The 24,122-nt window shown below is 36.2% G+C and overlaps 2 protein-coding genes across 23 annotated transcripts in view; both read left to right on the top strand.

Moving 5' to 3' along the window:
• The first annotated feature begins 4,285 nt into the window (after nucleotides 1–4,285).
• Nucleotides 4,286–10,338, top strand: LOC127938810 (transmembrane protein 200A-like). The gene is made up of 2 exons (XM_052535698.1): nucleotides 4,286–4,402; nucleotides 9,060–10,338. The coding sequence occupies exon 2, from the start codon at nucleotides 9,093–9,095 to the stop codon at nucleotides 10,197–10,199; it is 1,107 nt and encodes a 368-aa protein (XP_052391658.1). The 5' UTR covers nucleotides 4,286–4,402; nucleotides 9,060–9,092; the 3' UTR covers nucleotides 10,200–10,338.
• Nucleotides 10,339–13,851: 3,513 nt separating this feature from the next.
• The window catches only part of LOC127938607 (band 4.1-like protein 3), a 30,569-nt gene continuing 20,298 nt past the window's right edge, over nucleotides 13,852–24,122 (top strand). For 15 of the 22 annotated variants that reach the window (XR_008148772.1, XM_052535498.1, XM_052535492.1 and 12 more), the window contains exons 1-2: nucleotides 13,877–13,931; nucleotides 23,591–23,736. Coding sequence is in view for 21 of the 22 variants with exons in the window: in XM_052535498.1 (XP_052391458.1) it covers nucleotides 13,913–13,931; nucleotides 23,591–23,736 (165 nt within the window). In the remaining variant the exon portion in view is untranslated. Of the gene's footprint in view, nucleotides 13,999–19,358; nucleotides 19,544–21,973; nucleotides 22,337–23,580; nucleotides 23,737–24,122 lie in introns of those variants that run through there. The other 7 variants (XM_052535393.1, XM_052535385.1, XM_052535376.1 and 4 more) reach the window with 7 other exon arrangements.

The following is a 24,122-nucleotide window of genomic DNA, read 5'->3' as shown; positions in this document are numbered from 1 at the left end:
ACCATGCTTTTCTCATAAAAGCAAATCTACAATCTGAGTCTCCCAGAATGCCAAAGTCACATTATTAATGATGTTGTGAATCAGATTTAGCATTAACATCCAAGTCTGATTTTTAATTCTCAACATTAAGTGACAAAAAAAATAAAAAATAGCAACATTTATTTATCTAACTTGAAACATTGTATCAAAGTTCCCTCAAAGTAACGAGCAAATGTGAATTCATTTGATGTTTTTAAAAATGTTATTTATGGAACATTTAATAGATTCTAAGAACGTTTTGCTCATTAAGTAATAAAAATATATTTTAGAATGTTCTCTAGCATTCAATTTACATTTAATAATTTAGCAAACTTACAAATGAGAACAATATTTAAATGTGATTTTTATTTACGGAAAAAAGTAATTAAGACAAGCGTCCAACTAAAACATTCCAGAAAAAAAAAAGTTCCATGAATGATTTAAAAATGATGATTTTATGCTAACATTTTGCGATTATTAGAGACCAGATAATTCTGAACAAACTTTCTATTAAAGTTACTGGAAGAACATAATTTTGAGAGAACATTCCGAGAACATTCAAAAGTAACATTTCATTAATATTAGCAAAATCATACAAATGTGACATTCCCTTAATATTCACATAAAAGTTCACATGAAACTTTTTTTAACATTTTGAACATTCAGAAATAAAGTTTTCATAACTTATTGAGAAAAGCAAAAATATTAGTTAAAATATATGTTTACATGTTTTTAGCTGGAATTGGTGATTTTAAGTGGCTACTTACACAAAGTGTGTCGTTCTGCTGATTTATGAATAAGAGCATCTGCTGTGAATAAATGTGTGTGTCTTCTGGTTTATTATTCTCAGTGTTTGTGCAGTCAGATATTAATTACATCTCACAGTCACCTGACAGACCATAAGAAAAGAGGAAAAATCTTATGCATAAATACCTGCCTTTTAAAATATTGCTTATAAATCTGTTGTTATGTTATATTACTAAAAAGTCTAGGCTTCACTGACTTGAACTGAGTTTCTGAGTAAAAATTTTTTTAATGTCACTCAAAAACAGAAAGTCCAGGATTTGGTAATAGTAGAATTTTATAAGCAATTGTTTGTTAGCCGGTCATTTTTGAACTGGACAAAATATCACAATTGTTGTGGAAGTTTTTTTTTTACCCTGTTTAAGGAAAGTCAGTAGATTTTAGTCAAATGTTATAACATTAACTAATATTTCCAGGAAAAATAAAAAAAATTGTGGATTTATTGTAATCTGTGACTATAATCTGATGTTTGCTGGGCAAGATCATGTGTGTCTGCACAAAACCTGTGTGTGTGTGTGTGTGTGTGTGTGTGTGTGTGTGTGTGTGTGTTCAGCTCATTCTTGTGTCCTAGAAACTCTAAATATATTCTTCAAACAGATGCAGAAAAGGTAAATAATTAAGAGCAGCTGAACTTTATTTAAATCTGTTCAATTGATGGAAGCTAAACTAAAATTTAAATGAAAACATAAATCTAAGAATAAAAACAATTCAAAATTCAAACAATTAATATATAGACATTAAAAAACAAATAACTAATAAAAATGACAAAAACAATAAAATTACTAAAACTTGAACTAAAAATCAAAATTAGAACAAATTCTAAAAATAAAAACTAATTCAAACAATTAATAAAAACTATATAGGCATTAAAAAATAAATAATTAAAAATGTAGAAATACAACAAATTACTAAAACATTTATAACAACAAATTAATTAATAATTAATAATAACAAATGAAACTATTTAAATAAAATATAAAAATTTTTACTGTTTCTTACCTTACAATATAAGGTAATGTGGTTATTTACACTTCAGAAAAATATGTTTTAATATAATTTCATTTTTAACAGTATATGGGAAAATACTACAAAATAAATCATAAAAACTACGTTGACATGTTAAAAACACACAACTAAAATTGTATGAATACCTAAAAACAAAAGCAATTCAATCAATTTATAAAAACTGAACTAAAAATAATTAAAACCATACAGACATATTTTAAAAACATAACATTTCAAAACATTAACTCAAATTTAAATTAAATTAGAAAATATACAAATAAAAATATTAATTAATAAAACTTAATTAATAAAAATTATAATAGTATTTCAGACTAAAATATCACTACTTTAGAGGAGAAAAAGTCTCCATTTGTACATCTGTCTCAATAGTAAACATTTAATTTGTGTTTTTCTTTTCTTTTTATGGGTCTTTTCTCTTTTTTAAATAAAATAATGAATTTTTTTTTTTTTTTGCATGTTTATATTGGCTTTCTGTTGAAGAGCTGGGCTGTGTTTGTTTTCAGTGCAGCTTGACTTCAGCTGTTCTGCCGTCTCTTGGCTCGTTACTGCATCATTAATTGTTTTGGCAGCAGCAGCAGTGTCTGATGAAGGTCACAGAAACACTGAATATGAAATGAGAAAAAGACAGGGACATTAAATATGCGCTGATGAGCAGAGACACGTCCAGAGAGCAGAGAGAAGAGAGTTTGTGATTACAGATGTTCTCTCAATCTCTCCTGAGAGTGCTCTGAGGGTTAAATATTTATTCAAAAGCACAGGCCTGGTTTTCATGAACTGAAGACATTTACTATGACAGGTCACTCAGTTCCCTCAACACACTGGACCATCATAACTGAACTGAGTCAGCTAAAGATCAAAACAAGAGTGAATCATCTTTTGAAAACACTTTTTTGACGCTTCAGATAACTATTACATCAAAACGCAACAGCCTTTTGTTTGAGACGTGATTCATTCATTCAAATGATTCGTTCAAACATGCAGAGTCATTCGGAAACTAAACAGATGAAGTCTTTCTGAACGATTCACTGAATCATTCATTCAAACGATTCGTTCAAACACGCAGAGACATTCAGAAACTAACCAGGTGAAGTCTTTCTGAATGAGTCATTGAATCATTAACTCAACGATTTGTTCAAACACGTGGAGTCATTCAGAAACTAAACATGTGAAGTCTTTCTGAACGAGTCATTGAATCATTAACTCAACGATTTGTTCAAACACGTGGAGTCATTCAGAAACTAAACATGTGAAGTCTTTCTGACCGAGTCATTGAATCATTCACTCAAACGATTTGTTCAAACACGTGGAGTCATTCAGAAACTAACCACGTGAAGTCTTTCTGAACGAGTCATTGAATCATTAACTCAACGATTTGTTCAAAAACGTGGAGTCATTCAGAAACTAAACATGTGAAGTCTTTCTGAACGATTCATTGAATCATTCACTCAAACGATTCATTCAAACACGCAGAGTCATTCAGAAACTAAACATGTGAAGTCTTTCTGAACGATTCATTGAATCATTCACTCAAACGATTCGTTCAAACACGCAGAGTCATTCGGAAACTAAACAGATGAAGTCTTTCTGAACAATTCATTGAATCATTCATTCAAACGATTCAGTCAAACACTCTGAATCATTTAGAACCTAACCACATGAAGTCTTTCTCAACGAGTCATTGAATCATTCACTCAAACAAAAAGTGAATTAGTTCAAATTTACATTTTTTTTCTATGCAAAAAATGTTAAATAGGCTAAATCATCTTTTCCCAAGTCATCATTAAAATGTTTTTTTTTCCTGTAGGGTAATTGAATCTGACATACTAACTACCTAAAAAATGGCGTAAGCTAAACTCCTTACATTAAGTTTTAATTTATATTTTGACATATATTCCCATATTTTGATTCATATGCCATATTAATTTTGTTTATAGCATTTTTAAATAGACAGAAGCAAAGATAGGAAAGACAGGATTGTCAGAAACTTCAGTAAATGGCACGTAGTTCTTTGAAATTATCTGATTTTTATTTTTTTGTAATTATTTGTTGCTAAGGTGTTGCTATACGGTTCTGGGTGGTTGCCAGGGTGTTGCCATGCGGTTGCTGAGGTTTATTTGAGTACTGATGCTATATATGGTTGCTGGGATGTTCTGGTGGTTATTATTTGTTACTTTTTAGTAGACCTATATTATTAAAATAGTTTAATTCAGTAACCTGCAACTTTGTGGCTGCCTGAAAACGCTTTGATATAAAATTGATCTTTCGTAATATATTTTTGAGATGATAACTAGACGCCTCTCAATGACACAAACATCGCAGTGAGATCAAGTGTCGTCACTGAAGCGAGCTCTTGTTGTGCAGGACGCAGGACGCAGTATGCAGAGAGTAGTACGCAGTACGTAGTGCGTGACCCGCTGCTCCGGCCGAGGGGCGTGGCCTCACACCGATGAAGAGCTGCTCTCCTCCTCCTCCTCAGATGATCAGATCCCTGTCTCAGCAGCAGCAGCAGTGCTGGAGATGACAGAGAGTGATGGAGAAGACAAACACAGCTTCGGTGAGCACAACCAAACCTTCCTTTGACTTCAGTCCAACACCTGTTCAATCCTCGCTCTCTGAGAGGACATTAATAATCGCGTTACAGGCTTTCGTGCGCGTTTTAATGGAAATCAGTGAGAAACAAACGGAGAGTAAATGGTGTGATAATGTCTAAAGTGATGAATGTGATTGTTACATTGCCTCATATTGACAGAATGATTGACATAATGTTTCATTGTTGCATTGTAAACTCTTAGAGTACTGTTACAATGTTTCAGACATCATTTTGGCGAATGTTTTATTGTTTTGAACATGTTGCTTTTCTTCTTTGTGCGTGATTTACTCTTTTATCTGAATCTTTTCAAAAACAGTAGAAAGACCGATTGATGTACAGTAAATCAACAAAAACACTTTCTTACAGTCTCATTTCAGCAGTTTTGCAAAGCAAAGTGAACACTGATCAGTTTGAATTATTAACTGATCCCAAAGATCTACATCCTCTTGAAATAATCACAGTAAATGACATGAGCACTCATTGTTAAGTTTATTATTATCATGGTTTTAAGCTCAACAGAAGAAAATGTAATGGAAATCTCTCAAGGTGACCTTAAAGCTACATACTATAGTAGATTGTATTTTGATGTTTAAGTGTCCAGTCGGATAAATGAGCTTCAAAACTACAGTTTTCATCATGTAATCTATAATCAGTCATGCACTGCTTTTTAACAGCACTCTATCCTGCTCTGTGCACCACTAGAGCAGAAAAGAAGAACCCCCCCAAAAAAAATCAAAATTCTGTCATGGTTTCCCCGCCGTCTTGGATCTGAACGATTCCTGTGGTGGAATAAGGTTGTGTGAACTATATCTGTGTTGAAGTCTGAGGTGTTTGAGGTTTTCTTGGAGCTCAGAGGGTGGGTGGTGAAGTGAAGAACATCTAAAAATGCCCGTCCTCATAACAGGGTTGTGGGATTGTTTGGTGTGTCTGGCGCTGGCTTTAAAGCCGTATAGATCGGCTGTAGGGTGGAGTGTGTGGGAGTGTGTGCTTACTGTTCTGCTGTCTATAAACACAGAGACGAGCTTGTGATGAAGAGGACACGGTGTGTGAAGACACTGAGCAGGTCCATGATTCATAACTGATCAATATATTCAATCTTTGTATTAAGTCAAGTCACCTTTATTCATATAGCGGTCCTTTCTAGGTGCTGATCCACCATCTGGTCTGGATACGTACTGGATCCGGGTGACTGCAGTGACCCTCTGATCTGGATACAGACTGGATCTGGTGGCCACGGTGACCTCGGAACAAGAGAGAAACAGACAAATATTAGCGTAGATGCCATTCTTCTAATGATGTAGAAAGTACATATTAGTACTAGCATATTAGCATATTAGTATGTTATGTGTAAGCCAGGTTAAAGAGATGGGTCTTTAATCTAGATTTAAACTGCAAGAGTGTGTCTGCCTCTCGAACAATGTTAGGTAGGTTATTCCAGAGTTTAGGAGCCAAATAGGAAAAGGATCTGCCGCCCGCAGTTGATTTTGATATTCTAGGTATTATCAAATTGCCTGAGTTTTGAGAACGTAGCGGACGTAGAGGAGTATAATGTAAAAGGAGCTCATTCAAATACTGAGGTGCTAAACCGTTCAGGGCTTTATAAGTAATAAGCAAGATCACTCTAAGACAAGCATTGGGATAGTTTGTCCTCACTCCAGGACGTAAGGATGTAAATCCACAGATATGTTGTATAAATCCAGTGCCTGAGGCTGGGTTTCATCCACTTCAGCTGCAGAGAGTTGATGATTCATGTCACTTTTATTTCCTGACAGTAATGTGTGTCCATGCAAATCTCACTGCCAGTATGCAAGGGTGTTGCTATGCTGTTGCTAGGATACGTGGGGTGGTTGCTATGATATTCTGAGTGGGTTTAAACACATCACTATGCTGTTGCTTGGGTGTTATAGGTGGTTGTCAGCGCGTTGTTATATGGTTGTTAGAGTGTCCTGAGTGTTTCTACTGTATATGGCTCGTGAGATGTTCTGGTCGTTGCCAGACCGTTACTATGTGGTTGCTAGGGTTTTCTGAGTGTTGCTGTGTCTGCTGGGATGGCCTGGTAGTTGCTAGGGCATTGCTATGCAGTTGCTAAGGTGTTCTGAGTGTTGTTACTGTATGTGGTTGTTGGGATGTTCTGGGAGGTTGCTAGGGTGTTGCTATGCAGTTGGCTTCGTGTTCTGAGTGTTGCTACTGTATGTGGTTGTTGGGATGTTCTGGGTGGTTGCTAGGGTGTTACTATGCAGTTGCTAAGGTGTTCTGAGTGTTGTTACTGTATGTGGTTGTTGGGATGTTCTGGGAGGTTGCTAGGGTGTTACTATGCAGTTGCTAAGGTGTTCTGAGTGTTGTTACTGTATGTGGTTGTTGGGATGTTCTGGGAGGTTGCTAGGGTGTTGCTATGCAGTTGCTAAGGTGTTCAGAGTGGTATTACTGTAAATGCTTTATAGTATGTTTTGGGTGGTTGCTAGGGTGTTTCTATGCAGTTGCTAAGATGTTCTGAGTGTTGCTACTGTATGTGGTTGTTGGGGTGTTTCAGGTGGTTGCTAGAGTGTTGCTGTGCAGTTGCTAAGGTGTTCAGAGTGTTGTTACTGTAAATGCTTTATAGTATATTCTGGGTGGTTGCTAGGGTGTTGCTGTGCAGTTGCTAAGATGTTCTGAGTGTTGCTACTGTATGTGGTTGTTGGGGTGTTCTGAGTGGTTGCTAGGGTGTTGCTATGCAGTTGGTTTGGTGTTCTGTAAACCTTCCTTTTAAATAAGGAGAGCTACATTGTAAAACTGCAAAATGCTTGTTAAATACCCTTACGAAAAATAACCATGGTTTTATTATAGTAAAACTGTAGTAACCCATGGTTTTTTGGCGTATTGACTGCCATTTGTAAAACCACAGATTTACTACAAATACCATGGTTAAACTATGGTTAATATAGCAAAACCATGGTTAATTTGTGGTTACCATGGTTTAACTACAGTAACCATGGTTTTTTGGTTTTATTTGTAGTAAAACCATGGTTAATTTTCGTAAGGGTACATCTAGAGATCAGATTTATGCCAGATTAATGTGGTTGATTTTTGCTTAATTTCCCGCAGGTTGTTGTTTTTATATCATTATCATTTGTTGCTACAGTGTGGACGTGTTGAAAGCGTCTGTGGAGCGTCACGACCCCCGTCGGCCCTCACTGATGTTCTCTGAAGGGGGTCTGACTCACGTCTGTCATTCGTAGACGCTGACATTTCCACCGACCGTGTGTCATGACAGTTTTACTGAAGACTTTTCATGCCATGAATTATTCATGCAAACATCACCGTACGGCACGCATAATTCTGAGGGATTAGGCAAATTGAAATCCTGCTTGCAAAGGTGAATAATACATCAGTCAGTGCAATTAGAAGATGTCATCTGCATCTGTAATTGATTACTTGATCGGAATGTGTAAGCGGGTCCGTGAAGCAGTGCATGTGAAATCTGAGAGTTTACAGATGATGTTTAATTGAAATGGGATGGATTTTTACAGTGGTAATGCTATCAGCAGAGAGAAACAGATGAAATCCAATGAGAGCCGCCTCAAGCTGTCAGGAACTCACTGTTAAATCTGTAATTTCAGATGGTGAGTGTTTTTCATATCCATCTGTCTGTATGAAGCATCTGCTTCCATCATTGACTGGAATCATCTGAAATATGACAAACAAATGAGAACAACTGCGTGTGTTCTTAAAAACAGATGCAGTGTTAATAAAAGAATCATATTAAAAACGCAACATGTTGAGCAAAAATAGGTCAGCTTTGCTTCATAATGGAAAGCTGTGCTGACTCTTTTATAGAATACAGGACTATACAATGAATATGGAACGTGGATTATATCATATGATGAAAACTGAGTTGATATTGCAGACTCTTGTGTCTCTTGGCAAATGTGAGCACAGTTTGAGACACTGTTGAGATCTCTTCAGAAACACACGTGAGATATCGGGCTCTTTTTCATCACACTTTGCTCTCCATTGAACCTCATTATTGTTAACTAAATGTAAAATGAAAATTAAAAAAAATATTTAGATTACTTGAAATAAAATAAAACGATAACTGAAATAAATTAAATGAAAAAAGAAAAGAGATAAAAAGTCACCTTATTTTATGTTTGATGTACTAAAATAAACTAAAACTAAATAAAAAAATGTTAAAAAAATTATAATAATTACAAAACACACCAGAAAAATGACTAAAACTAACTCAAAGTATTAATAAAAATATAATAGTATATCAATGATACTAAAATAACACAGATTAAGATGCATTTATTTGAGATGTACAATGACCTTTAGTTAAAAATCATAAATGAAAATGCATTAAAATAAAATTAAAAAACAATCCGACAGTGGGGCCAGAAAAATGGTTTGTCTTTGAATTACCTTCATCTTTTTGACCCCAATAATTTATTAATTTTTCTTTTTTTTTTTTTATTATTTCATTTTGATACATTTTTCTGAAAAAAAGTATTTAAAGTAAATGTATCGTAATGTATCGTGTTATTTTAGATATCTGTAATGGAAAATCCTCATTAATGATTCTAGACGAGTTATTCAGTCATGTTTTGTTTGTGTCTGATGTGTACTCTTTGTGTCCCGCCCACAGGATGATTGACAGCCTCGTGACCCAATAGACAGGATGATCGCCACCGGCGGGCTGCTGAGGATTTCCCGGCGCCAGGACTCGCTGCGAACCAAGAACCACGCGGAGAACAAGAAGAAGCGGAAAGCTCGGAAGAAGCGCAAGAACGACGTGGTGGTGGTGAAGGGCAAAGTGAAGCTGTGCTCCGTCTCTGGGCTGGTGGCAGCGCTGGGGGTCTTGATCCTGATGATCGGCATCACCATGGCCGTACTGGGATACTGGCCCAGAGAGAGGAACCAGGAGAAATTAATCAAACCCGTGCGAAGGATAACAACCGAGAACTTTACGAGCAATAACGAGTTAGTGAAGTCGAACGCTTCCTCCAGCTTCTTCAGAAGTCTGCTTGTGAGATATTTATACTCGGACAACCTCAAAGTCTTCGGACCGTTAGTGATGGGCATCGGGATTTTCCTCTTCATCTGCGCCAACGCGGTTCTCCACGAGGATCGCGATAAGAAAACCAAAATCATCAACCTGCGAGACATTTACTCCACAGTCATCGATATCCACAGTTTGCGAACCAAAGACTGCGTCCCGTTCAACGGTGTCATCGTGCAACCGAAGAGCGATAAACCGGCGTCTCCACGAAACAACAGACGCCCATCGTCTGCGAGGAAACACAGCTTGTTTGCGAAGCACCCGTCGTTCACCGACACGATCTATAGCATACATCACGGAGCCGAGTGGGAGACGCACTCCATCGTCACGTCGTCGCTCAATGCCTTCACGCTCCCCGTCATCAAACTCAACAACTGCGACATGCAGGAGAACGAAGCTCCGCGGCGTAAGAGCTGTGGCGCGGCGGTGGAGACCAAAGCGGAGGTCTCGAGGACACGGATGTCTCTTTCCCAGGATTCAAAGCTCAACATGGCGCAGCTGCAGGTCGCGGGGTCACACCTGTCTCTGAACACGCTGAAGGAGGATCCGTGCGTCAGGTGTTTGGACGAGAGCTCGCGCAGGTTCAGCTGTCCCAGACTGGAGCGATCGGGGAGCAAGGGCTACATTAAACTAGGAGGAGATTCATTCGAGACGCCCGACGCGGGACGAGAGGAGAAAACCCAGACACGTCTGCAAAAACTCACTGCGTCATTGTCACATCTGTAAAAGATGATTGTGATAAACACTTCTAACCCTGTAAAGCCTGACTTAATAAAATAGTAAGCTCAGTGAAGCCGAGTGTATTTCTAACAGCTTGTTATAGCTGTTATAAAATCACTGCACAGGGCTTACTGCTTTTACAAAACGCTTATTCCATAAACGTAGTAAGGTTTCACAAAATAAAACAGAGCAAATAAAGTACAACAGTATTCTTCCACCAAAGAATGTAGCTCCTCAGAATCAGTTGGAATTTGTTACAAAGTGGTTGCTGAGCAACACACAGAAGTAAACAAAGGTGAATGTTACTTTGTAGCGTCAGTCACAAGAGCTTTGAACATGGCTCGGCCAATCAGAATCAAGGACCAGAACTATCCATTTTTAATGAACCTTTAGAAGATAAATTGTTTGCATATGCATTTATATTTTGTATCATCAGGCTTTTATCGCTCATATGAAGCTCATTTTTACTCAAACGGAGCAAAAATATGAATTTGAAGCAGATGTTGATATTTATATGATGCTTGTGATGTAAATCAGTGAGGACTTTCTAACACTAGAGCAGATACTGACACACAATGATCTAAATATGAGTTTATATCTCCAGTGATGAGATGAGATGTAAATGATCCGCACATATAACACTGAAGAAATAAACTCTCCTCAGAAGATGTGAGATGTTCTGGAGGCTTGTGAAGATCATTCCTCCGCTGAGGAACAGTGAAAGTAAAGCTCCTCAAAAGATCCTGAGGATCAGATCTGAGACTCTAAAACATGATTGATGGAGAACCAAGTAAAGCTGAGCTGCTTCAGTCCAGGAAGAGTTCATCTGGAGATATTACTGACCTTATTCTGACCTTTACTTGATCACAATCAGACAGGATATGAGTCGAGAATTACACTAAAAGAGCTCAAATCAGAGACGTGGAGGAGATCGTCAGGTTCAACAGCAGAATGTCCTTGTGTTCATCATCCTTTACTGTAACAAATATAGCAGGCTTTATAGGGTTAACAAGGTTTATTTTTCAAATAAATGCTGTTTTTTTTTCTATTCATCTGTGAATCCTGAAAAATAAAATGCATCACAGTTTCCACAAAAATATTGTGCAACATTGCTAATAATCAGAACTGTTTCTTGAGCAGTAAATCATCATATTATTCTGATTTCTGAAGATCATGTGACACTGAAGACTGGAGGAATGATGCTGAAAATACAGCGGAGCATCACAGAAATAAATTACACTTTAACACAGATTCACACAGGAAACTGTTGTTATAGATTATAATACTATATCTGTATTTGTGATCCAGTAATGCATCCTTGATGAGCAGAAGAGACTCCTACAGAAACAGTCCTGAAGCTTCTGTATGTAGTTCAGATGAAGACGCATTTCAGAAGAAACTCTATTCAGGCCGGACGAATGAACAATAGAAATGTGTGAGATCTTAATATCAGATGCAGATGTTGTAGATTAGATATATTTGAGGACATTAGCCATGAATGACAGCACCTGAAGTCTAATGATGTTGTGTGTTTCTATATGAACATGTCTCTGTAGGTCTAGATCGTGTTAATATTCCTCCCTTCGGAGAATTCCTGGATTTGATATGTTTCTGTTGTTGTTGTAAAGGTAGAGTCACGTCACGTTCTTGAAGAGCACAGTTCAGTTCTGAATCATGTTCTGGACGACAGTCTCGTGAAGTGAAGAGCAGATCCAGATGTTCTCATAACATCTTACTGTATGAACTTCAGCAGAAGAACATCTCTATATTTACCTGTGAATGAGTCATTTGAGGGTGTAGGCGATGCAGGTTATTATTACACTAAACCTTTATGCTTTTTGTTGTTGTTATATTTAATGTAGCAAATTAAGATTTTCAATCTGAACATGTTTTGCCTGAATCTTTTTCTTTCTTTCTTTCTTTCTTTCTTTTTATTTCTTTTCTTTTTAATTTTTCCTTTTCTCTCATTTTTTGTTTTTTGTTTTCTTTTTTCTTTCATTTAATTTCTGTCTTTTCTCTCTTTTTCTTTATAAGTCTTTCATTTATTTTCTTTAATTTGTTTTATTGTTTTATTTTTCCTTTAATTAAATTGTCTTTTTTCATGTTCTCTCTTTCTTTCTTTCTTTTCGGTTTTTAATAGTTTTCCTCTCATTTTCTTTTTCTTTTTTGGGGGGGTTTTCTTACTTTTTAAAAATAATTTCTGTCTTTTTCTTTTTTAAGTCTTTCATTTATTTTCTTTCATTTGTTTTATTGTTTTATTTTTCATTTAATTTAATTTCTTTTTCCTTTTTTCTGTATTTCTTTCTTTTCTTTATAATTTTTTCTTGTCTTTTTTTTCTCTCATTTTCTTTTTTGTTTTTCTTACTTTTTTCATTTAATTTCTGTCTTTTTAAAGTCTCATTTATTTTCTTTAATTTCTTTCATTGTTAATTTTTTTTCCTTTCAATTAGTTTCTTTTTCCTTTTCTCTTTTTTTCTTTATTTTTCTTTATTTCTTTCTTTTCTTTTTCTTTTTTTCTATTATTTTCTTTTTCTTTTTTCTTACTCTTTTTATTAAATGTCTGTCTTTTTCTCTCTTTTATTTATTTTCTTTATATTTCTATTTGCATATTAACTTTTCTTTTTTTATTAAATATATTTACTTTCATTTTATTTTCTATTGCTTAATTTTTCTGTCATTTAATTTCTTTTTCTCTTTTGTATTCTCTCCAGTGTTCTTATGTTGCGTGTGTAATGTTATCTGTACTGTACGTCAGTAACATGTGATATTAAGTGTTAGTTCACATAAATCTTCTCTTTAGTTGTTTTAATTCCTGATCTAGAAAAGCGTTGTGCCTTTTGACAAACTGTTTTGTGTCGCTCCGATCTATAGCTGTGTATTAGGACTCCAAAATTCACTGTGTATCTATTACAAAGTTTTATATGTTTGTTATAAAATGACATCCATGTTTGCTGAAATCACGACTAGATCCTGAGACTGGATTTAAAGTCTTTGTCCATGTAGGACAGCACTGATATTCATGTGTTCAGATGTGATAAACACACACACAGCTCACATTATGCAACTCTGCACATGCTGTTTTGTAGTTCACTCATTAGTAATGAGCAGATGTTACACAAAGGGCAATAAGTGATGTATAGCTGAGGACTCAGGTGTGTAGATTCACTGTTTCAGGTACTTTGTTCTGATTCTGGGTTTGTATCTGTTTGATAGTTTTAGCTGCTACATTAAAATAAAGTTCTTTGAGTTAATATCGTGCTGCATTGATCTTCTGAGTGTTAGAAATAGATTTATCCTGACATCTAGTGGAGAAACATGGTTAGTGACACTCTTTTTCCGGATCTTCTGTAACACACAAAGATGTCTAAAATATGTCAACGATGCGATTGATTGCATGTTTCTGGTTTTGTTTTTATAAAATACATTGACAAATAATAATTATTAAATTATAATGTAAATGTAATTATAAAAAATATATTTATTTATTTATTTATAAAACATTTAACACATTTAAAATATAATATATTAACGAACTATATATTTACTTATATATTTAATTTATAAAAAAAAAAAAAAAACAAAAAAAAAAACAGAAGTCACTGATATGACGCCAGGGAGGAGGGATTATCATCGGGGCGTGGTTGAGACGCCAGCGAACCAATAGCAGTAAACGGGGGCGTGTCCTTCCCGCCCCAGCCGTCGCTCTAGGAAACATGTGAATGAGAAGTGGCTCTTCAGGTGAGACGCTCTTTCTTCTTCTCGAGTGTTTGGAGTTCAAACAGGATCAAAGGATCGTCTGAGTCAGGTGATGTCGATTTCCCACAGTTCAAACACTTTGTCTCGTAGTCTACTAACGCATTTAGGAATTATTTCATCTATGATGCCATTGTGTAATTATCATGTGACATTAGAAACTCAGCTAACCTTTGCTGTTAAACTACAGAAAAAGATGTACTTCCAGATAACTAGAATCGTCAGATATAATGGACTTATGTTTCTAAACACACTCACACACACAAAATGGATTTAAAATGACTGACATGTTTTCAATTACTGATAAACCTTACATAAAAATCTTGATTCAAGCTTTAAGGTTTTGCTTTCAATATTTTTAATCGCCTTGTTGAGACTAAGTGTCTTTTAGTAGTATATTATTCCTTTGATTGTCATGTAGTCTCAGTTACTATGAGCTCGTAACAGCGGTGTGTGTGATAAATCATCAGAATGTTGTATTTGATGGCATTGCAGGACACAGTAGCTGTGATACTGGTCTAATGCTTCATCTGTCTCTTTCTCTTTCCTCTTTCTCTACGGGCTCGTGGTGATCCGGACGGGTTTGTGCGCCGCTGGTGAGTCACTTTCCAGAAGAAACACTCTTTCTTTCTCCGGCCTGCGGTCAGCAGATATCTGTGACTTCCCACAAAAGCTCCTTTGATGTGTTTGTAGCACAGGAAAACCCCAAATCTGCCAGATTATACTGGTTCAGATTGACTCTGACACGGGTTTAGTGTTAGCCACAGCCGATGGTCAGATATCAGACAGATGATGCTTTATCAATCTGTCCCTGATCGAGCACAGAAGGAACATCTCCAGAGGGAAACTGATGCTGAGCGATGTCTTCTAGAGCTGGTGTGATCATCACAGAGGTTGTTCATTAATGGAATATGCTTTTGTTAAAGTGAAATTTGTGATGAAAAACTCCTTCATCCAATGATAATATACAGAAAATCCACCGATCAGAGAGTCACGGCCAGGACACTGAGCCAGAAAACACATAATATCTGTTATACATGTATGCAAATTTAGGAATGAATGTACAATTGTGTGTGTGTGTGTGAGAGAGAGAGAGAGAGAGAGTGTGTGTGTGAGAGAGAGTGAGTGATAGTTGTGTGTGTGTGCGCCTGAGTGTGTGTTAGTTTTAGTGTGAGCGTGTGTGTGTGTGAGTGAGTGAGTGAGAGTGTGTGTGTTTGTGCCTGAGTGTGTGAGTAAGTGTGTGTGTGTGCGTGCCTGAGTGTGTGTGTGTGTGTCTGAGAGAGAGAGTGTGTGAGCCTGAGTGTGTGAGTAAGTGTGTGTGTGTGTGTGTGTGTGCGTGCCTGTGTGTGTGTGTGTGTTTGTGTCTGTGAGTAAGTGTGTGTGTGTGTGCCTGAGTGTGTGTGTGTGTGTGTGTGTCTGAGAGAGAGAGAGTGTGTGAGCCTGAGTGTTGTGAGCCTGTGTGTGTCTGTGAGTAAGTGTGTGTGTGTGTGTGTGTCTGTGAGTGAGTAAGTGTGTGTGTGTCTGTGAGTGAGTAAGTGTGTGTGTGTGTGTGTGTGTGTGTGTGCCTGAGTGTGTGTGTGTGTGTGTCTGAGAGAGAGAGTGTTTTAGCCTGAGTGTTGTGAGCCTGTGTGTGTGTGTCTGTGAGTAAGTGTGTGTGTGTCTGTGAGTGAGAAAGTGTGTGTGTTTGTGTGTGTGTCTGCCTGAGTGAGTGTGTGTGTGTGTGCCTGTGTGCCTGTGTGTGTGTGTGTGTGTGTGTGTGTGTGTGTGCCTGTGTGCCTGTGTGTGTGTGTGCCTGTGTGCCTGTGTGTGTGTGTGTGTGTGTGTGTGTGTGTGTGTGTCTGTTTGTTTGCGTGCCTGGGTGTCTGTTTGTGTGTGCCTGCCTGAGTGTGTGTGTGTGTGTGTGTGCCTGTGTGTGTGTGTGTGTGTGTGTGCCTGACCCTGTGCCTGTGTGTGTGTGTGTGTGTGTGTGTGTGTGTGTGTGTGTGTGTGTGTGTGTGTGTGTGTGTGTGTGCCTGACCCTGTGCCTGTGTGTGTGTGTGTGTGTGTGTGCGCCTGAGTGAGAGTAAGTGTGTGTGTGTGAGTCATCTCTGTGTGACTGAGACTCTTCAGAAAGAGGAAGTGATGCTGTTCTCTGGTGTTCATTTCCTCTCAGCAGGTTTATTGATGTGCAGTTGTGTTTCTGTCTTCATGTAGTGATCTCTAAGAAGCTCTTCTGATTAGAGACCGTCTGCTTCTGATAGCGCTGCGTTCAGGAGATTGATTTGCAGTCGTCTGGTTTTCGTCACTGTTGCAGAGTTTGAGTCTATGATCCGGCAGATTCGGGAATATCAGGAAGAGTTTCAGTGGGAAGTGACGTAACCTCGAGTTTCTACAGTAGCTGTGTGTTTCTCTGCATGAACTGGGATGACATCTACACACACTTTCACTTTTTACAATGACATTATAAATGCAATGGTTTAAACCTGTTAATTGATTAACCGCAAGTTCATATATACATATATTACATATATATGTAAACACAGCTGCTGATATTTTTAACTGTTTCAGTGAGATCTTCCATTTCTAAAACTGAAACATGTTGGTGGAAGCAGAAGTGAAGCCCGTTGTAGCAGATCTGACTGTTTGACCGTCAGCTCTCGGGGTCAGAGGTCACGTGGGTGTGTCCTCGGCTCTGTTTATCAGCTGATAAGAAGTTTAAGTTGCACCGCTGGCCTCGTAGACTTTGCTCGCTCTTATTCGTGCTCATCTTGCACTTTTTCAATCCTCGTTCCTGAATGTTGGTCCGCGTGAGCGTAATGTGAAGCTCAGCAGAAGTGTGACGGCACAGACCTTGTCTCTGATAAAGACGCCTCAGATTGTGAGACGTATGAAGAGTCTCTCGCTGGGTGTTTATAGTGAGATATAGTCTTAAAAACTGATTTCTGATGAGATCCTGCTTCATATCACACAACATCACATGCTTTTACTGAGAAACCTGGAATCAAGGGTCATGAAATGTGAAGTATGGCTTTCACACTTTATATGTAGCTGTCTGGACTGTTTACATTAAAACAATTTTTAATGTAAAAACGGTTTTCACTGTTTGTGCAGTGCGGTCATATTGTGCTTTAAGATCATATGACGTGTCCTGAAACCCGTGCAGATTCACCGCTCACACCTTCCACATTCATTCTCTGGACTTTGTGTGTCATGCAGAGTTTGTGAATCCAGTTTAAGCTGGCCATGATTTACAGTCATTCAGCTACAAGCTACTCACTGAGTCAGCATTTCATGTATTTTCATTATGAGTAGCCTTTTCAGAGATTCATTTCATTTAATCGCTTTATTTAGATTTACAGGAACTGATTTTGCTTTAATATCAGTGCAGAGCAAATCATTGTGTTTGATCAGAATTATATGCATTGATGAATCTTTCACATTAAGTTTGTGAACATGAATTAGATTCATGCATTTAGCGGAATCAGATGCTTTTATCCAGTACAACTTACAAAAGGGAAATTAAAACTATTTGTCAAAGAGCCAGTGACATTTATAATATGTGCTAAATTTATGTAAAAAAAAAGGACATTTATTTTGCATACAGAAATTTGAGCTTTAAGGTCTTTTTGAGTTGTTTAATTCTCTTATAATATCATTAATGTTTTTTTTGTGAGTTATTTTACATTTCAGTTATGATTAAATTTTTTGCATTACAGTAATTATTATTATTTGTTTTTTTGCTTTACAATAGTATGCAATTTACAAATGTGCATAATTGCCATGAAAATAATGTTTTGTTTAAAAAAGAAAAAAAAAACACAATGGACTTAATTTTCTCTCTTTTTTTCAATTGACTTATTTAATTATTTTGATACATTTATGCATCTAACAGATGCTCTTATCCAAAGTGACAAAAACAATTCGTCAGGAAGCAAAACAATGCCAAGTTTATTAGACAACCAGACTAGGTAGCAATAAGCTAGAATTATTTGGGTTTTCATGTGGAAAGCTCTGAGGTTTTTTTCCCAGAGAAATGAAAGGGAGAAACTGTAACTGGTCTCCAGCTCAAGGCGAGGGAGGAACCGCTTCCCAGCGAGTGCAAACTTGTCTTTTCTCTGTTATCTTGGTGCGCTGCCATCCGTTATTGAGTTACAGATTTCCTTACACACACTGTTTTACTGGATGTGTGTGTGAGAGGGGCGTCACTCGAGTGAAACCAGATTTCAGACACTTGATCAAATCACTGGAGTTCACTATAGCTGATGTAAGCCAAATGAAAATGTGCTGAGAATGTGCTCAGATCAGTTTGTATTTGTAGAAATGTAGCACTGCATCAGAGTCTCATCAATGGATGCTCTGCAGTGAATGGGTGCCGTCAGAATGAGAGTCTGATAAAAACATCACAATAATCCACAGCACTCCAGTCCGTCAGTGAGACAAAAGCAAGACAAAACCTTTAGCAGATTTAGTTTAATGCCCTTAAATCTGAAAACAGCTCCACCCAGGAGCCTCCATCTGTTCAGAGCGGAGTAAAGGATCATTCAGCGTGTCGTAGAGGAACGAAGCCAGCAGTCCTCCGCTCTCTAGGGCTGAACGCGAGCTGAGGTTTGTGTGAAGCTTTAAAGCGTGCAGTTAAACAGACCTCAGTGCCTCCAGAACGACCACAACGCTTTATTTGTGTATGGCCATGTGCAGATCTGAATTTAGTGCTGTTGCATGGATATACAGTGACCACAGGACACACAAATACACTTAGAATATCAAAACATGATAAAGAGAAAACATCCTACAATGTTTGAGAAACACTGATAAATAAACAATAGAAATTGCAAATCGGGTTTTACAAAAAAAAAAAGTGCATATGTATATATATATATATATATATATATATATATATATATATATATATATATATATATATATATATATATATACACATATTTATTTTATGTATATATATATATGTGTGTGTGTGTTTTGTTTGCTAAAAGTAAATTTTAAATAAAATGTGATTGATTTTAATTATATTTATATATAAGTAAATGAATGAGTAAATTTTAATAAAATAAACAGAGCACAATAAATAAATAAATGGAGACAGTATTTCAAGGTTTTACATTTAAATTAACTTTAAATCTTTAGCTAATAAATAATCCTAGTTTTTTCATCAGTAAGATGAGAAATATTTCAACCTTTAAACTTTAGAAACTTAGGTTTAGAATATTTTTACATAATAATCTTATCATTTTAATTGTATAATAATAATAATAAAAATGTTACTCCTTTTGCTTTTATGCAAATGAAATTTACCCAGTAAAATAATATGGTTCACCAGAATTTTCTTTTTTTTTTTATACAAAATGTATATTTTACACGATTCCTCCTGCGTCACAGCTGTTTGATCTCCCGCTCTCAGCTGTTACGTACAGTGCGTGCGGATGGTGACGTGAGTTTAAATCCTCCGTCCTCTGCGCGCGCGCTCCCGGTTACCACAGTACCGCTGAATAGAGCGGAGTTTTCCTCTCGCTGTGGCCGCTGTCAGACACTCCGTCGTCGGTGAGAGAGGAGCACAGAGCCCGAGGAGCTAAACCCCGTGGCGCGTACGGTAACGTTCACACGTCTGTATTGATTTCCAGTGTTTACAAACGCGTTTGATTGACATGTTTTCCTATAGTGGCACTGTACGTTCAGAATGAAGTAAATCTGTCGGTTTGTTCGGTTCAGTGGCGTTTATGTTTAAAAGGCGCAGCAGCGAAACATCTGCGCGTTCAGTATAATAATATTACCGTCGCGATTATTAAATATTACAGATGTTTTATGAGGACACATATAGGACACATAACCTGATTCCTGCTCTGTGAAACACAAAAAATGGGCTGAGAAATACAGAAAGCTTGGGATTTTGATGTATAACCTACATAATATTTTGACGCGTCCGTTAGTTATTTTTTTGCCGCGTTTTGTGCTTTTAAATACTCTGAACGCTTGACAGATTTGATCCGTTTTGATGTGGAAAAAGGCGGGTCGGTATGAATTCGGATTAACACACTATGGAAATTACTCAGGAACTTCTAGTACATTTCACAGAGGATTCCAAAGAAATAGTAACAAATTGAATTAGAAAATTGTAGAAAAGTAGTGGAAAAACTGAAATAATATTACATTATAGTAGTATATTGTTTTAGTGTCATGGCCCCGCCCATCTCGAATCCTCATTGGCCAAATGATGAAAACATTTTAAGAAAATGTAATACTTAAGCGTGTTCACATCAAGAACCTTAAAGATATATTCAACCGGATCTCACAACAGTTCGTACATAGTCCTAACTTGTACGAATTCAAATGATTTGTGTAAAATAGTATGTAATTTTTTTAATGAGTTGGCAAATGAGGTTGAGTGAGGTCATACAAATTAGGCAACTTGTAAAATATATATGTTTTTTGTATACATTTATACGGTGGATTCTGATTGGCTGTCTGTGTTTTTTTTTTAAATATTTTTTATGGTTCTGAAAGCGATTCCATCATCAAGTCATTATCCTAATTGAACTGATATTTGTTCAATCAAATCATGATGGCCCTTACACTCTGTTTACATTAATAATGCAGTGAGACAAAACTAGAGGTTCACTAAAGCAGCTGTAGTGTGGACGACTTTGGTGATTTGACTTTGCAAGTTTGGATCATGTTTCTTGAATTCCAAAAGTCACTTTTAGAATGTAGTTGATTGTAAATCAATATTCTGTATTGATCCAGAGACAGAGGACTGTGTGTGTGTGTGTGTGTGTGTGGGCAAAGTTTCTTCACAAATGTGTTGTATAACTTGATTGGCAGTAGGTTTATTACAGGTTGAAGTAAGTTTCTCACTAAATGATGGTAGTTTATGACTCGACCTGTAACCCTACTGATTACAAGCACAGATTTTTAACCACTACCCCACAGAAACATTCTCTTGTTGAAACATTTGCAATAATTACATTTTTTTTTGTTTAAAAAAAAAACCTAAAACCTTCTGCTCACCAATGCTGCATTTATTTGATTAAAAATACAGTAAAAATAGTGATATATTATTATTATTATTATAATGTAAAACAGCTGTTTTCTGTGTGAATCTGTGTTAAAGTGTAATTTATTTAAATGATGCTCCGCTGTATTTCCAGCATCATTCCTCCAGTCTTCAGTGTCACATGATCTTCAGAAATCGATGATTTACTGCTCAAGAAACATTTCTGATTATTATCGATGTTGCGCAATATTTTTGTGGAAACTGTGATGCATTCACAGATGAACAGTAAGTTCAAAAGAACAGCATTTATTTGGAACAGAAATCTTTTGCAATGTCTTTACTGTCACTTTTTTAATAAATGTAATGCATCCTTGCTGAATATATAAAAAGTGTAAAGGGAATAATGGTTTCTAATGAGTAATGATGCTGAAAATGCAGCTTTGATCACAAAAAATAAATTCAATTTTAGCATATATTCATATAGAAAACAGCTGTTTTAAATTGTAATAATATTTCACAGTTTTTACTTTATTTTTGATTCAATAAATGCATTCTTGGTGAGCAGAAGAAAATCGAATCCAAACTCGATTTAATTTATTTCCTGTATGCAGTCAAACTCAATGTGAAATTGAATGATAATGAGTTTAACACACACCTAGAGTTATCTGCTCACAGACGGCTCAGACTGCCTCTCCGTTGCGTTTTCAATGAGGTGGAAGTTTAAGCCTTTAAGAAGGTTTAACCCATCTGTGCCTTGTTAATGTGTTTGAGGTCAGGACGGGTCGTATGTCTCCAGGATCTTCTGCTTGGACAGGTTTACACACACTCGTTGAGAGCGACAGGATTTGGTTTTGCTCACAGCTCGGTGTGGATATATATGAATGTATTTTATTGCTCCCTGAAGCGAAATTCCAGAAATATTCCAGAAAGTGAGTGAACTGTTATCCGTCCTTCTGAATTCATGAAAAGAGACGGCGTTTGTGTTTGTGTTCTGTGCTCGGCTGACATCTCTGCTCTCGTTCTGAGATGTTCGCTCGTTTTGTTCCCGTGGTTCAGTTTGACCTACATTTCTGCACCAGGCCGTTAAAGTTCAGGAGTCAGTCTGACAGAATGCAGTCACAATTATTCCAGAATCCAGCGATGGTTTCCATCACTGTCAGAGCCCTGAAGAGAGATTACAGCACACTCACACAAGCAGTGCTGAACCGTGCTCTCAGAACACGCTTTAACTGCAGTCTGTGTCTGCGACTGCGTGCTTGGAGTTCCTGCTAAATATAAACTCCCGTGTGTCCCTGTGCTCAGATTCCCACATGAACAGTGTAGTGTCTAAAGATGGCACCCTGAACAGTTCTGCTTGTGTTGTTCCAGTGTAACTGGCCATGAAGACGGATCCAGACAGCAGCAGGTCAGAGCTTCCCTCGTGTACACCTGCTCTTCATCAGTATAGTACGGGGGTCGAAAATATCCATTTCTGATGAACCAATGTCAGTTGTCAGGTCTCTGCTGGTGTCATTCGATGCATGGAGAAACTCTTTACTACTAGTTACAGCAGCAAATAAACAGGAATCAATCAGCTCATTAAACAGCTTGACATCAAAATGCATTTTCTTGCTCCTATATGCTCGAAAATTAAACTTTTTTGCTGACATTTGCTCTGAAGCTGTCGACTAGTTCTTCCTGATGTTATAAAGCGGCGAGTCTCAGAAAGCTGCTCCTCTCTAGAGCTTTTCTCTCTGTCATCATGAGGATGTTGTGGTGTATAGAAGCAGTATTAGAGAGACATCAGGATGGGTTTTCAGATGTAATCCCAGCCTGAGTTTCTGGAGCTTTCTAGGAACTAGGAGACTGAGATTATGTGATGTGTTTTAATGATGACAATCTATTCATGGGAAAGTGCTGAAATAAACCTGCATGATGAAAATAGAATATATATATATATATATATATATATATATATATATATATATATATATATATATATATATATATCTTAAAGAAAGAGATATTTTCATACGTGCATACTTAAGAGTTTAAGTTCATCTGTTTCTCTATGTTTCAAGTAAAATATTTATTTTATTTATGTTATAGATTATTTTTAGATTAACTAAATAAATATCTATTTGTTTATTAAATCAGTTTAATTTATTTATTTAATTAAAATTATATGAAATATATCTTTTTAACATTTAACAGTTTTTAATTGGATTTAAATTCTACATTAGGTCAGAGTTGGTATAGTTAACTTAAATCATAAAAAAAATGTTGCTTGAAATAAAATTAATATTTAAAAAACCTATTTTAAAATTAATAAAAACTACATAGACATATAAAAAAATAATAATAATAATAAACAAATGTATAAAACTAGTAAAGACACAACCAAATTAATCAAACTGTGAATTAAAATAAAAAAAAACATTTTGTAATCACAAGTACATTTGAAGAATGTTTTATAGAATTGTTTAGTCTTTTGTCGAGTTTTATAAAATGTTTTTGATCATGCTGTATTTGTTTTTGAAGATATATTTTGCATCTGTCATGTAATAGTTTATGAAGCTGATAATGCAATCAAACTAATTAAGAAACTGTTAATAAAACTGTAGATAAGCTAAATAAGGCTGCTTAAGATCTGATGCTGTGTTTGTGCAGGGTCAGGCAGAGGTCAGATCAGCTGATCAGCAGCAGCACGAGGAAGACTACGTTTCCCAGAAGTCTTTGAGCAGCAGAGGCAGGACTCAGAGACTGAAGGTCATGGAGTGTAAGGTCAGACTGCTGGACGGCTCAGACTACACCTGCACCGTGGAGGTGGGTGATGAGGATGAGGAAGATGCTCATATTTATTTATGTATTTTAATTTTTTTTCAAGCTAAGAATTGAGATTTCTATTGCATTTTTAATGAGCTTGTTAGTGTTTGCTCAAAAAAATATTATCTGGTTTATATATCAATATGACTAAAATATTTTTTATTACAATGATTATTCTTATAAAGTAAAAATATTAAACAAAATAAGAATAAATATATTAATATTGTAATACTATTGTACATACAATTGAAGAAGAATGTTTAATCATTTATTCATGTTATAATTTCTTCATCTTTAATACAATTGTTATTCATTAGTCACACTAAACCATATTGCAATATTTTTTTAAGAATTATATTATTATTATATTATTATATAATTATATT

This window comes from Carassius gibelio, chromosome A2 (assembly GCF_023724105.1).
Source record: "Carassius gibelio isolate Cgi1373 ecotype wild population from Czech Republic chromosome A2, carGib1.2-hapl.c, whole genome shotgun sequence".
NCBI lineage: Eukaryota > Metazoa > Chordata > Actinopteri > Cypriniformes > Cyprinidae > Carassius > Carassius gibelio.
The sequence above is the reverse complement of the archived record's forward strand: the minus strand, read 5'-3'. Positions and strand labels throughout refer to the sequence as shown.